The 13,587-nt window shown below is 50.5% G+C and overlaps 2 protein-coding genes across 6 annotated transcripts in view; one reads left to right on the top strand and one right to left on the bottom strand.

The window, feature by feature from the left end:
* The window catches only part of AP1G1 (adaptor related protein complex 1 subunit gamma 1), a 47,394-nt gene extending 41,924 nt beyond the window's left edge, over window positions 1-5,470 (bottom strand). For both annotated transcript variants that reach the window (XM_032981772.2, XM_042797346.1), the window contains exon 1: window positions 5,178-5,470. The gene's annotated coding sequence lies outside the window, so the exon portion shown is untranslated. The remainder of the gene's footprint in view (window positions 1-5,177) is intronic.
* Window positions 5,471-6,367: 897 nt separating this feature from the next.
* On the top strand, window positions 6,368-13,469 carry ATXN1L (ataxin 1 like). Of its 4 annotated transcripts, none has more exons than XM_042797348.1 (3): window positions 6,368-6,440; window positions 6,673-8,273; window positions 12,719-13,469. In XM_042797348.1, exons 2-3 carry the CDS (start codon window positions 6,786-6,788, stop codon window positions 12,824-12,826), a joined length of 1,596 nt encoding a protein of 531 aa, XP_042653282.1. In that variant the 5' UTR covers window positions 6,368-6,440; window positions 6,673-6,785; the 3' UTR covers window positions 12,827-13,469. The 4 variants fall into 4 exon arrangements, with proteins under 4 accessions (XP_042653282.1, XP_042653281.1, XP_042653283.1 ...); XM_042797347.1 differs by having other exon boundaries at window positions 6,673-8,381; XM_042797349.1 differs by having other exon boundaries at window positions 6,673-8,338; window positions 12,719-12,836.
* Window positions 13,470-13,587: the final 118 nt, after the last annotated feature.

Here is a 13,587-nt window from a genome sequence, read left to right as displayed (position 1 = left end):
CATATGTTTTTACTCTTTATACATTAACATAAATGACAAGGCAATTTTTAAAAGTAGTTACCTCTTTCCTCATTTTTACAGCAGCAGTTTCCCTCTGCCATTTCTTTGCTAACTACAAGCTCCAGAAATCAAGGATGATCTCCAAATACATGAAAAGAATCTACCAGTTAATATTTACACTATGTGGTAGAACTGAATTTGGAATTCTTCCACCTCATTGGGCCTGTTTGCCCCTTCTCATTTTGAAGGCCTTGCTTATTACAGTAACCTACTATCAAAATCAAAGTGTCTGAAAGAGATTCCTAACTCAGATTAGTTCCAACAGTATAGGTGGCTGGTTGCTTTAAAAAAAGAATTTCAGCTTTCTTCCTAGTCTCCAAATTGCATGAAAGATGTTAGCTGGGTGATTCTTTTCTGCTATTCACAAATTCTTCCCCTGAACCAATTAAAAAAAAAAAAAAAAAAAGCATTCTTTACACAACTCATTCCTAGAAATGATCCAAAAGGTAAAAAAAAAATTATTCAAGAAAACAAAAATTATGTCTTAAAAAATATTTCCATTTTCATCTAAATTATGCTTCTAAACCACGATTTTCTCCCCTTTTATGTTTACTAGTTAAGCTTGTCATGTTTCATAGTCACTAGATTTTATTCGACGTGCCATTATGTCAAAAATACTCAAGCACAGAACCTTACTAAAAGTCTCTCTCAATATAATCATATTAAAATATGACTGTTCACCTAATAACCTTTTATATTTACAAGAAGCACCTAATATGACCAAAACCCACATGTACAATGCTCAAGTGCTTCAGCCAAGCTATATTCTTCTATCAGGAACTGCAGTGTAAAGACAAAAGTATTTACTATACTTAAACACGTAATCGAGTTGACATTCTTTGCTCTGGAAATTATTCAGAAATGTTAGCTTATGTCTTAAAAAAATAAAACCACTCTTTCAATATATTAATGTATTTTTTTAAAGAGTTGCTTAACAACTTGTTTAGGACAAGTTACCAGACATGTTTTAAAATTCCATGTTATTTGGCCTTGAATTCTGAAAAGATTAAGACATAAACCCCATCAAATCTCATGGAATTATTCACGGAAGGGCTTTACTGTTTGGAGAAATTGTCTGAATTTTCAATTCAAGTAAGATACATAGCTTTTCCTGTAAATAGTATTTCTGAACTTGGTTCATCCTAGAAAGCAGCCAAAGACTGAAGCAGCATACATTTTCAAGCACATCTAAAATACATAACTTAAGTTGCTCCACCCCAACGCATGCATAAGTAATCACATTCCTTAAGCAAAAAACAGCTTTTGGGAAGTTACATAATTAAAGCCTGACCCAACTCTCAACTGAAATCAGTAGCAGAACTCCCCTACTTGCTTCAATATTAACTGAATCAAGCCTCCTGTACACAAAAGCAGAAGACATATCTGGACTACATGAAAGGAGTAACTGTGAGAGTTACCTACAAAATACTGATGTCCTCAACTCTATACTGCTATCACTGGGCTTCGCACTTCTATCAGGTACTCAAAAAAAGAAAAAGACATTGGCAGTAAAACCAAAAATATACACTGCAAATAGGGATGAAGCTGTGAGCAGAAGCAGAGATACTGATACATGGTCTAGTATTATCAATACTTATACAGAAAACAGTAAACACCTAGGCAAGGAGCACCATCATCATCAAGAAGGGCAAAGGCAACACAAAACAGTTTCAACAAAAAGCAACCAACCATACAACATTCCAAGTGGAAAAATAACCTCTCTTGAGAAAAAGCTATTTAATACAACAGCGCACTAGACAGTAACTAACAACAAAGAAGTCAAAAAGAAATTAAGGCAGCAGGGGGCTTCAAAATACAGTATGATAAAAGCTATCAGTTACACTTTGCATTCCACAAAGACAGTGGGGGGGGGGGGGGGGGGGGGCAGAGAAGGGGGAAAGTCAAATAAAGAAAAAAATGTCTGTCTCCTCCCTCCCCCCAAAAAAATAGTCTCAGAAGTGATAGTTCTATTTCCAGTTACATTCAAAAAACCCCAAGAAATGTAGCACAAGAGTATTCAAGAGACAAGCCACCATGCTGTTCAGAAGCTCAGAGGAGATCCAGGGTAGTGACGGAGGATGTTACACTGCTGTTCTTAAAGACCTTCAGTTGGAACGGATCCTACAAACCCGCCAAACGGAATGCAGCCTTACCTCTCTTTGCTTTCTGTGGCTACAGCCCAACAACAGAAGTTAGTAAGAAAAGGTAAGCACTTTCGATGAGGTTCTCATCCCTACGCAACACATATACACCAAAGAACTCGTGAACCAGCTTCAAAAGATGCACTGAGCTTTCAACCATTACAAATGTTAAACTCAACACGCCTGCCAAAGAAGAAAATAAATATTTGCTTTTTAGAAGCTAACGAAAGCAGCACTGGAAGAAGAGTTAGCACACCTACACAGCTGATCAGTACAACAGATAAGATCAGAATTCCAGATTTCCTGGCTTCTGTTTCTATACTTCAATCACCGCTGACCTACATTACCTTTGCATTTCTCACCTGCTCCTAGTTTCCTAACAATTTCCATCAGCAAAGTAATCTGGTTATTCTACTTCCTCCTCACTTCCCTGCAGTTAACATTAATTAAAAAAAAAAAAAAAAAAAAAAAGAGCTACTACTTTGTGACAAAAAACCCCACACCTTTCTTTACTTTGGTTAATGCCACATGAAAGACGAGACACTACATTTTTACATTCATTAATATAAATTTAATATACTCTAGGAAATTCTAATCTCAAATTTTACCTATAGCATCTCTGCCAAACAGCAGATAAAGGCTAACACTACTACTTGTGACACCTGCAGATTCACTTCTACTCGTGCTACTCTAACTCTGATTTGAGTTACAGCCTCATCATATATTTACTTAACTCCAAAACTCTCATCCAATGAAGTAATATTGTTACCAAGGCAGACCAGACCCTTTTCCTCAGAGGCTAGCTGAGGATCACCTAGACAAAATAACATCACTTTCAGTCAGAAGGGTTTGACCTGTTATTAAACAATACAAAGAAATCAAACAACCCATCTCCCCAAGTTATATACATTGCCAACTCAAAAATAAAAACAAATATTCACGCTAAAGAGGTGGGAGAAGCTTTACTGAATGGAGTGCCATCAACTTTAGAAGCAGTTAGGATTTTAATGAGCCTTTACACTTTGAAAGGTGACTTTCCAAATCCGAACTGCATTAATCAATGCAGTTTGTCTGCATGCCTAACAACAGACAACTTCAGCTCCTTTGTTGATGTTGACAACCTTTTTGCACCACTGCCTGATAAATTTACTGATCTTACTTAAGTTTACAATGATGCCATTGCAACACTCTGTGTGCAAAGGAGCTATCAAGAATCAGAACATTTTTGTATCCCTTATTTTCTTGCTGGAACACTGCAACAAAGATACTCCTATTATACCAACTCTAGGAAGAAAATCAGTACAGCAGACATAGAAACAAACAACATGCTCCCTACCCCACCACCACCCCCGAAGAAAGAGAATGGTTTTTTATTAAGAGAAGGAAATCTGAAAGTTATCTTACACACTAGAGATGGAACAGGATCCCTTCAGAAAACAACTACCCGAGACTTACTTTCTCCTTCTCAACTTGCAGGAATTTAAATACCTTCCCCTCCTTCTCCCACCATGGAAGAATCAAGGGGTTCACACCGAAACTTTCAAGAAAAAAAAAAAAAAACAAAACAAAACAAAACAACAAAAAAAACCCACAAAGTCTCTTGCCTTCATTGAGCTTTGAGGTACCCAGTAAAGTTTTCAAATACCAGAACGCACATGAGTAGGCAAAAGAAAGAATTTGGCAACAGAACAGGACATGCAAATAAACAAAAGGAAAAAATAACAACTATAGTTGGGGGTCGCATTGTGTGTGTGGGGGGGGAAACAGGCATACAAAAAACAGCTGTGAGCTATCACATAGAAGCAGAACAGGGAAAAAGAAAAAATAGAAAAATAATGCACATCTCTGCCATTTTAAATGTAAGATACTAGAGGTGGTATGCAGGGGAAGATACACATACATTTTACTTCGCTTAAGCCACTATGAGTCAAACACACCTTCTGGTCATGCACATCACCCTTCTAAAGGTGCTCCACAGGGATTCTGTACTGCTCCATTAACGTTTGAAGCATCAGAAACTAAAATACGTCACTAAACATCATTCACAGCATAATAAGACACACAAGTGTTCTATCTGCAAGCTTTGAAAACAACGTTTACTATAAAAAAACCTTATCTGTCTTACAGCTCATAAGAGAAATAACTTGGCCAACCTTGAGGAAGGGCCTTAAAATTGTCTTTACTGATTGATTCTCAAACAGTAGTCTACCACCAACATAAACGCATACTTGTAGCTTACTGCAAACCCCTTATGCCAAAAATCATAGGGTTTTTTTCGCTTTCATTAAAATCCATGCAGCCATAAGACAACACACAAATGCTACAAATATTAGAGAGATTTTAACTGTAATATTCTGAGCAGCTGCGCAGCACGAGCTATGAGATACCAAAGCAAGGATGGACACAAACGCCCAAGATACTTCCTAGACGCCAAGGGCCTCCACCACGGATAAAGTCACGCTATGTTCCACACTGACTGAACTTCTCCGGGTCTACGCTTTTCACTTCAGGAAACACCGTGCGAGATCACCCGAGGCCCAGTAACGGGGGCGAGAGAGAATCCTGCCACCACCACCGTTCCAGCGGGTAAAAGCCGAAGCGCGTAACAAGCGCCCGGCGGTGCCTGGGGAGGCAGCGGGCCAGAGCCCGAAGGGGGCCCGGAGCGACGGGCGGGGGGCCCGGAGCGCGGCCAGGTGCGGAACGCGGCCCGCGAGAAGCCCCGGCGGCAGCGGCCGCGGGGCGGCATCAGGCGGGCTCCGCCGGCAGGGAAGGCGGCGGCGCAGCCGGGGGTCCGCAGCCCGGCCGCGGGGCTCGGCGGCGGGCGGAGACGGCGGAGGCACGAGGGGGCCCCGGCGGGACGGCGCTGGCCGCGACAGCAGAGATCCGGCCCGGCGGGCGGTGCGGGGAGAGGGGAAGGCGGGAGAGGGGAAGGCGGGAAGAGGGGAAGGCGGACGGGGGCGCCGCGGCCCCACTCACCGGGCCGGTCCCTGCGGCGGAGGAAGCGGCAGTGGCAGGAGCCAGGCATTCAAAATGGCGGCGGCGCGGCCGCAGCACCGATACTGCAGGCGGAGGGATCCGCGTGCCGGCGCAATCCCCGTGGCCTCCCGGCGCCTCCCGGCCGCGGGTGAGGAGCGCGGGCGGGGAGGGCGGCCGCGGCGGGGACAGAGGGAGCGCGGCACCGGCGGCGGCGGGGCGGGGAAAGGCCGCTCGCACTACTTTTACTGGCGGAAGCACCGGTGGCGCCGGTTCCGCGAGGAGCGACGCGTCCGCACGGCGGCCATCCCTGATGACGTCACGCGCGGGGCGGAGCCCGCGGCCGGCGCTGTCCCGTGGCGGGGCCGGGCGGGTCGCGCCGCCCGCAGCCGGGGTTCCGCGGCTGGGGGAGCCGCCCCGGGGCTCGGCCCTGCCCCCGGCCGGCCGGTTCCTTGCGCTCCTTCCCTTAAGCGTTCGGGGATGACGGCGGGGACGGTGTCCCGCTCCCCTGACATCAGGGGCTGGGCTCCGCGCCGCTAACGTGGCAGCAGTCGGCAGGCGCGACGCGGAGCGCCCGGTGCAGACAGCGTGCGGGGAGGTTGTTCCGAGACGGGCACCGCCAGCACCGGCCAAGGGTCCCGAGCGACGACTCGGGCTCGTTTTCCAGCCGGGGCGGGGAGAGCGAACCCGTCCCGCGGAGAGTCGGGGAGGCGCGGCACGGGCGGCGGTGGGGGGGGGCTCCCGGAGCGCCACCCCGCCCTGGGCTGCCTCTCCCTCCGCGCCGCCCGGGATTTTCTGTCACCTTTACAAACCCATGAGCGAACCCGCGCGCTTGCACGGGCTTTGCCGGCAGCTGCGGGGGGCGCGGGCGCGAGGCGGCAGGGGTGCACGTTCGGAAGGGCTGCGCGGCGGGGGCGGGACCGGGGCAGGGGCAGGGACCGGGGCAGGGGCAGGCAGCCTCCCCCCGGCGGCGGAAGCCATGCCGCGCCGCCGCGGCCCGAGCGCGCAGGCCCCTCCGCGGAGGACGCGGCTGCTCCCGCGCCCAGGCCGGGCCCCGGGGGCGGGGCGGGCGGTTGCCACGGCGACCGGCGCGGCGGGGGCGCTCCGCCACGCCCCGCCCCCTGCCGGCGGGGACGGGGGAGGCACTTCCGCCGCGCGCAGGGGTGTCGCGTCATCGCCGCGCGCCGCGCCGCGGCGCGGGGAGGGGTCGGTCCGGAGGCGGCCGGTGCCGGCGGGGGTCGCGGAGGAGGAGCCGGGCGATGGCGGGTGAGGCGCGGGCTGCGGCGGGCCCCGGGCGGGTCCGCGGAGGCGGGGCGGGGCGGGGCGGGGCGGGGCGGGGGGCCGGCAGCCCTCGGGGCCGCGGCGCCGGCCGGGGGTCGCCGCCGTGCTCGGGCTCTCGCAGGGCCGGGGCGCGGGCTCCCTGCGGCCTGGCGGCTCCGGCCGCGCTCGGCGGCGGGGCCGGGGCCGGGGCTCACGGCTCCCTCTGTTCCTGGCGCAGGTGAGGCGGCGGCCGGCGGCGGCGGGGATCCGGGAGCCGGCGAGTGGCAGCCGCTGCGGGTGCCCCCATGAACGAGCGTCGCGGCCGGGGCTGCCGGGACACCGCGGGGCGCCATGAGAGCGGGCCACGAGCGGAGCCAGGAGTGCCTCCCGCCGAAGAAGCGGGAACTTCCCGCCGCCAGCGCCGGCACCGAGGCGGGACGGGCGGGGGGTGCCCAGGCCGCGGGCGAGGGCCCCGAGTGGGCCCGGACGGCTGGGCCGGGTCCTGCGGCCCTGCGCTATGGCCCCGGGGAGGCCGCGGAGGCGGTGGCGGGGCTGACGGTGGATCAGTACGGGATGCTCTACAAAGTGGCAGTGCCACCCGCCACCTTCTCTCCCACGGGCCTGCACCCCGTGGTGAACGTGAGCCCCCTGCCCCCCGCCTTCAATGTGACCTCACCAATAATCCAGCACCCGGGGGTGCCCTACCCTCCCATCCACTATGCGCAGATCCCTCCAACGTCCCTACAGTTCATCGGCTCGCATTACACAGTACCCTATGCTGTCCCTCCTGGCTTCCTGCCTAGTCCTCTCCTGTCTCCTTCCACCAACCTCACCGCCTCTCACGTCCCCCACTTTGTGCCATATGCCTCCCTCTTCACAGAAGAAGCCACTCCTCCCCCTCAGACTACCTCTCCTACCCACACCTTCAACAAAGCCGCTTCTGCAATCTCTCCTTCTGGCCAGATGCAGCACCATGCTGGGACCCAGCCATTAGATATTGCACCAGGTAGAATTCCTGTTTATTATCAGATGTCCCGCCTCCCACCAGGGTATTCGGCCTATGAGACACCTACAGCAGGTGGAACCCCAGAGCCTCCTCAGCAAGACAGTCAGCTGAGTTCAGAGGTAGCTGCTGCCAATGGTGGACAGAGACATCTGGAGCATAATGTGGTGAGGAGGACCAGTGAGGCTGCAGACTCTGCCAGCAGTAAAGCGGAAGACTCTCTGCCAGGGGTCGCAGCGGGATGTGTGGTCGATGGACAGTTCCTTTCAGGTTACCAGACGTTGGGAACAGAGGTCTCTGTGCCACCTCACAGGAGCACCCCAGACACCGATCTGGAGGTTCAGAGGGTGGTGGGGGTGTTGGCATCTCAGGATTATCATGTTCTGGCAGCCCAGAGGAAAGATGACCCGAGCCCTTTAAACCTTTGCCATAATATCCCTGATCACCAGGGGGAGTCAAAGGATGTGCTGAGGAACACAGCGGAAAGGGCTGCTGCTGAGAAAAGCCAGTCCAGGAGTCCATATGTAATGTCCCCTGAAGAGACGGTTAGACAGAGACAGTTAACCAAAGGGATGGTGATAGCCAATGGCAAGCCAGTCCTGGTTCCTGCTGGAGCTGAGCCCATCAGGTCTTCCACTTCAGCAACCCTGGTGAGGCGGAGCCCGGATGCACAGGCTCAAGGAAACGTGCTTGAAAAGGACCTGGCCCAGCTGCAGCCACCCAGCTCCTCACACTTGCCCTCTCACTTCATGAAAGGAGCCATCATCCAGCTGGCTACAGGGGAGCTGAAGCGGGTAGAGGACCTGCAGACTCAAGACTTTGTTCGCAGCGCGGAGGTGAGCGGGGGCCTGAAGATTGACTCCAGCACCGTGGTGGATATTCAGGAAAGCCAGTGGCCTGGGTTTGTCACACTGCATTTTGTGGTTGGGGAGCAACAAAGTAAAGTGAGCATTGATGTGCCCCCAGAGCATCCCTTCTTTGTGTATGGCCAGGGTTGGTCCTCCTGTAGCCCAGGGCGGACTGCTCAGCTCTTTGCTTTGCCCTGTCACAGGCTGCAAGTGGGCGATGTCTGCATATCAATCAGTTTACAGAGCATGAATGGCAACTCTGCTTCTCAGGCTAACTACCCTCTCACAGATCAGTTGATATCTACTAGGGAGAGATCTGAACGAACAGCTCAGGGGTCCAGAGAACCATCTGACAGAGCTGCTGAAAGGAAGAGCCACGCAGATAGGGACAGCACAGCCCAGAGTGCTCATGCAGAACCTGCTCAGCCTGAGACTGGCAGTCAGCACAGCTGGACAGCCCCAAGCTTCCAAAGATACAGCATGCAGGCAGAGGAGCCTCGGCCCTCTCTGCTCCGTCCCTCTTTCATTCCCCAGGAGGTCAAGCTGTCTATCGAAGGGCGTTCTAATGCAGGGAAATGATCCCTTTGATCATAGTGAGGTAGGGCATCCCCTGTAGGTGTGCCTCACCATCAGGTGGAGAAAATTGCACAGACTTTGTGACAGGTTCACCAGCAAGGCTGCTTTCTGCCCTGCAGGACTGGATTTATTCCAGTTCAGTGGCTGACCAGTTCCTCTTGGGGAATGAGGAGGGCTCCAGTGCCTCAGGGAGCAGCAACAAGCTAGCTGGGGTAAGGAACAGGGATGTGCTCATGAGCTTGCGATGAGAGCATTCCAGAAGTTGGAGGCTGGGGCTTTCTCACACCTCCCTGAATAACTGTTTCCCTGCAGGGCAGGGTCTAAGCATTCAGGACAGGTGGGGAGATGAGGAGGGCAGACATGGCTTAAGGTAGCAGATAAAATTGCTGAAGATTTTATTCCTCCTTTCTCATGATGGGGAGAGATGGGTCCCCACTGGAGTTTAGGGGGCTCTACTCCTAGTATCCCTTTTCTTCACACGTGCACTTTAAAAGGACCGTTCACCAATGGAGCTTGAGGGCAGGATGGAGGTGCTTCTCTGGTGGTTCTGTTTAATGTCTCTTCCACTGAATCCAACTGTTCTTTCTTCTTGCAAAGAATGTACAGATTTGAATGAATCACATAAATTCAAGAGGAAGGACCAAAAGGATGGGTTTGGGTGTAGGTGAATAGAGAACTTGAGCACTTGGGATGGGACACGAGCTGGGATGGGAGACATCAGTTTCCTGCGATAAAATACATTTAATTATTTGCCACCACATCAAATCTTTCTTCCAATGTTAATAACTTAAAAATCTCTTGGGCTTATAGCTGTTGGAGAGGCTTAGCCTATGGATGAATGGGTTGGGGTTTTTTGTTTGGTTGGATTTTGGTGGGTTTTTTTGGTTGGGTTTTTTTGTTTTTTTTTTTTTTAAGCTGGAGTGAAATACATTCAGCATTTTCTAGGGAAGGATGGAAACACGTCCTTTTTCTATGAGAAGACAGAGACTATCTTGGAATTAAATCAGAAGAAAACTTTTCAGATGGCTAATTCTTCCCTGCAGGCAGTTTCCCAAATAAGCTCTAGACAAGAGATGAGTGTTTGTGCATGTTCAGGCAAGGTACAAAGTTTCTGCTAAGCACAACTCTATGATTAATGTAGGGACTCTAAAAAGATCACAGCACCATAGGGCATTTTGGGGTAGTTTTGTGTTAGTTTTTTTGATGCTTCACTTCGGAGTTCCTCTGTAGAACAACATGGTAAAATCAAGAGTAGTCTTTTTCACAGTGATATTTAATACAAATGTATATTAATACCTCGTTATGGTAATAACACTCCATTCAAGTGAAGGCTCCTGTAGTTACACTAATTTGCCCTCTCTGATGGTGTGTTATGACACCAGCTCTAACTGCTTAGCTAGAATAAAAAATAGTCACTATTACGTTGAGGATAAGAGTCTTCACTGACTTAACTTGGGTTAAGTATTCCTTGTATTAAGGTGCCCATCTCTGTGTTAGGACCAGGCTTTTGAGAGAGTTTCTTTTCAGTGCGCAGGTCCCTGCTAGAGTCCTGATGCTGCTCCTGATGTTCAGCATACCGTTTTCCGTCTCCCTTCTCTCATCTTCCCGAAGTTTTCTGCCAGGCATGCCTGACTGTTAGGGCACTGCTGCTCTCTTTCTCTGAACGGCTTGTGTGTCAGCACCTCTCCTCAGCGTAACCATCCTTCGGTCAGCTTGCAGCGGTGCACTCTCAGGGCTGTTCTGCACACTCTCCGGGAACATGTCATGTACCTGGTTGGCTTCGGTTGACTGTGTGACAGAGGGGTGCTCTGCCTGGGTACTAGGCAAATTAGAGTCTCCAGAATGTCCATTCCATCCAGGCCGTCAGCCCTGTTTTCCTAGCACATTGCTAGCCATTTCTGTTGCCTTTGAAATGCCTGCACCAGGACAGTTTCTTTTCAGGCCTTAGGTCAGATATGCGCTACGCATGCCTTCAGTGTTTGTGCCTCATGGGGGTTTCTCCAGACTGAGGATGCTGTCTGTAACACGTGTAGCTTCCCCCAAACAACACACTGCTTCCGAGCTCATCAGCTGCATTTGAGATGTGTGAAGTGATGGTGATGCTGTCATGTGAAGATTCTGCTTCCTTGGATGCAGCAGCTGTGGGAACAGATGCTGTTTTCATGGCACCATTTGTCAGTAAAATGTACTGTCTGGGCCCAGGTGCCTGGCCTCATCACCTTGTGTGTTTCACAGTTGCTATTCATTGGACTCTCCTACACAAAGACCTCGATTAATGTTGGTTAGTACTTATTGCTCAGGATATCCAGGGTGTCTGTGGCCAAAGGCAGAAGGCAGAGGAGCCCGGGTTCTCCTGCCTGTTCTTTGCATGGTGCATGCAGAGGAATTCAAAGCTGTGGCAGGCAGCTAAGAAAGGGATCTCGCATACGTATGGCATGTGAATGTAGAAGGGCTGGTTGCATGCACAGAGGGAATGTCTGACCAGCTGAAGGGTGCAGAGCCCCTCGTGTGCATCTTTGAACACAGAAGTCTCTGTCTTTTAGAAAGAGGGTTTGGAGAGCCTGCCTTATCTCACGTGTGTTACTGTAACTACTACTCCTAGATCTCAGCCGCACTGAACAGTGGTCTGACAGAGCAGACGCTGATGTAGGAGGCAAGATGCTGTGTGGCTAAAATAGCTTTGTACTGTAGGCAGCTGAAGGACTGTGAAGGTGCTCACCCTGGTGTTTACCTGGCTGCTGGCCTGGACTTTGGCTGGCTGCGCGTCTATTGAGTGCAGTCTGAGCTCTGTGGAACAGGCCAGGGTGAATTTGACCGCGGTGCCTCTATCCAGACTCCCTGTCAGTCCCACTGTTGTGCATGTTTCAGCTGCCAGCTCTTCTATAAAAGCAACAGTTTGGGGCATATCTCATGGCAGGGCATTGAGATGAAGAATCTGGGCATCTGGCTGCTTGCCCGAAATGCGTGGGCAGGAGGGGGCCTCTGGCAGCCCTCCAGCCCATCTTAACAGTACTCATAATCACTGGAATCTGTCTTTACTGGGTTGGGCTGTGTTGCTCAGCACCTGTGGTGGTGGTTGTGTTGAGTGTTGAGGCTCTCCTGAGATAGGGAGTGTGTGAGACAGGCTCTGCTGTAGGCAGAAAGGCCATGAATGCGTCCATGGAAGAGGCTTTTATTTCTTAGGTTTACAGGGAAAGGAGGAGATAAAGCCAGGAAGACATTGTGAAATGAAATGGTTATCTGGGCTTTTCTGCTGGCAGACGTGTGACAGGCTTCTCAGAGAAATAGTTTTTCCGCTGCTATTGTCAAAGGGAGGAGAACTGTGGCGTGTCCTATGTGGAGGAGGAGGCCTCCTGGCCTTGGTCCTACCCAGCTGACATTCTGTGGCAAGAGTCTGTAGGATGCAATAATGGGTGTCTGTAGCCATCTGTCCCATCTCATGAAACATTCCTTGGGTCAGCTGCCCAGCAGAGGCCAGGCCTGTTTCTAGGCTATGTGTACACTGTTGCTCCAGGAACATGAGACTTGCTCCGAGCGACGAGCGCTCATCACTACCAGACTATGCAGAGGAAGCTCTGTCTGGAAAGAAGGAAAGCTGCAGAGGCCCCTCTGCCTCCCCTTTCCAGCAGGCGCGCAAGTATAATGCACTTTTCACATTAAGTGTCCCTGCCCCCCCATCCCTGTCGTCACCCCACACTTGAAGTCACTTTCCCCCATAGAGAACTAACAATCCTTGTTACTCAGAAAATATTGTAAAAGAAACTACAGCAGTTTGAGTAGCCCAAATGCTAGTTCCTGCCCACAGCAGTACATGTGCCTTTCCCTAGTGTCACTCACAACTGCTCTTTGTCTTTCAGGCTGTCCTAGGGCCTGAAACTTTGCAGAAGCTGCTAAGATGGCTACGAATGCACACTCTGTACAGAGTTTGGCCCAGGGTGTGTTCCATGTATGGCTTAAAATGCTGATGGTCAAGGCCCTTCCACGGTCTTCACATCTGTCTATGGAGGACAGGACTTGCCCCTAACATCCTTCTAGGCTGCTGCCACCACACCGTGCAAACGCAGCCATGCACATTGTAGTTGTTTTCCGCTCTCATGGCACCTTAGCGCCAGGGGAGGGTCTGCCCATGCAAAGCAGAGAAACAGACATGTCACGCTGGGGGAACCGGCTGGGCTGCCCTGAGGCAAGGAGGTCTTTGTAGATAAGTGCTGATCCCTCGACTATAATCCCAGTTATGTAATGGCTGTATTAACATGTAACCGACCGCATTGTATCTAAAGCCTTAGAACTAGTCAGGTGCTCCCCTCCAACCTTGTTCCTGCTCCTTTCCTCCTAACTGATCTTTAACAAAGCATTAATAATTCTAAGGATAATCTCTATTTTGTTGTGCTTTTTTTGTAACTGTTTTAAATAAATCAATTTGTACTGTATATTTGTACTTTTGGTGAGATCCTTTTTCCTGTTTTACCATTTTAAGTCTGTACTTGGCTACACACAGATTGTATTTTTATTGTTAATGCTCTTATGAATATTGCATTTAACTTGTTGACTCTGTAAACACAGTATATATCTATATATATATATCTATATATAAACCAATAGCTTTTCCTTTTGGTGTTTGAGACTTTTTGCTCGTCTGTAGCATCAGTGATCATCAGGATGTGGCTTCTCTGGTCTTAGAGAGAGTGATCTGGAGACTTGTGACAAGGACAAGGTAAAGCTGTCT

The sequence above is a fragment of the Tyto alba genome, unplaced genomic scaffold, assembly GCF_018691265.1.
Source record: "Tyto alba isolate M040663 unplaced genomic scaffold, T.alba_DEE_v4.0 Super-Scaffold_26, whole genome shotgun sequence".
Classification (NCBI taxonomy): domain Eukaryota; kingdom Metazoa; phylum Chordata; class Aves; order Strigiformes; family Tytonidae; genus Tyto; species Tyto alba.
This window is presented reverse-complemented; position numbering and strand designations above follow the sequence as displayed.

Bases quoted from the DNA above. Each gene is read 5' to 3' on its own strand.
- ATXN1L (XM_009965698.3), top strand. From the start codon at position 6,786: ATGAGAGCGGGCCACGAGCGGAGCCAGGAGTGCCTCCCGCCGAAGAAG.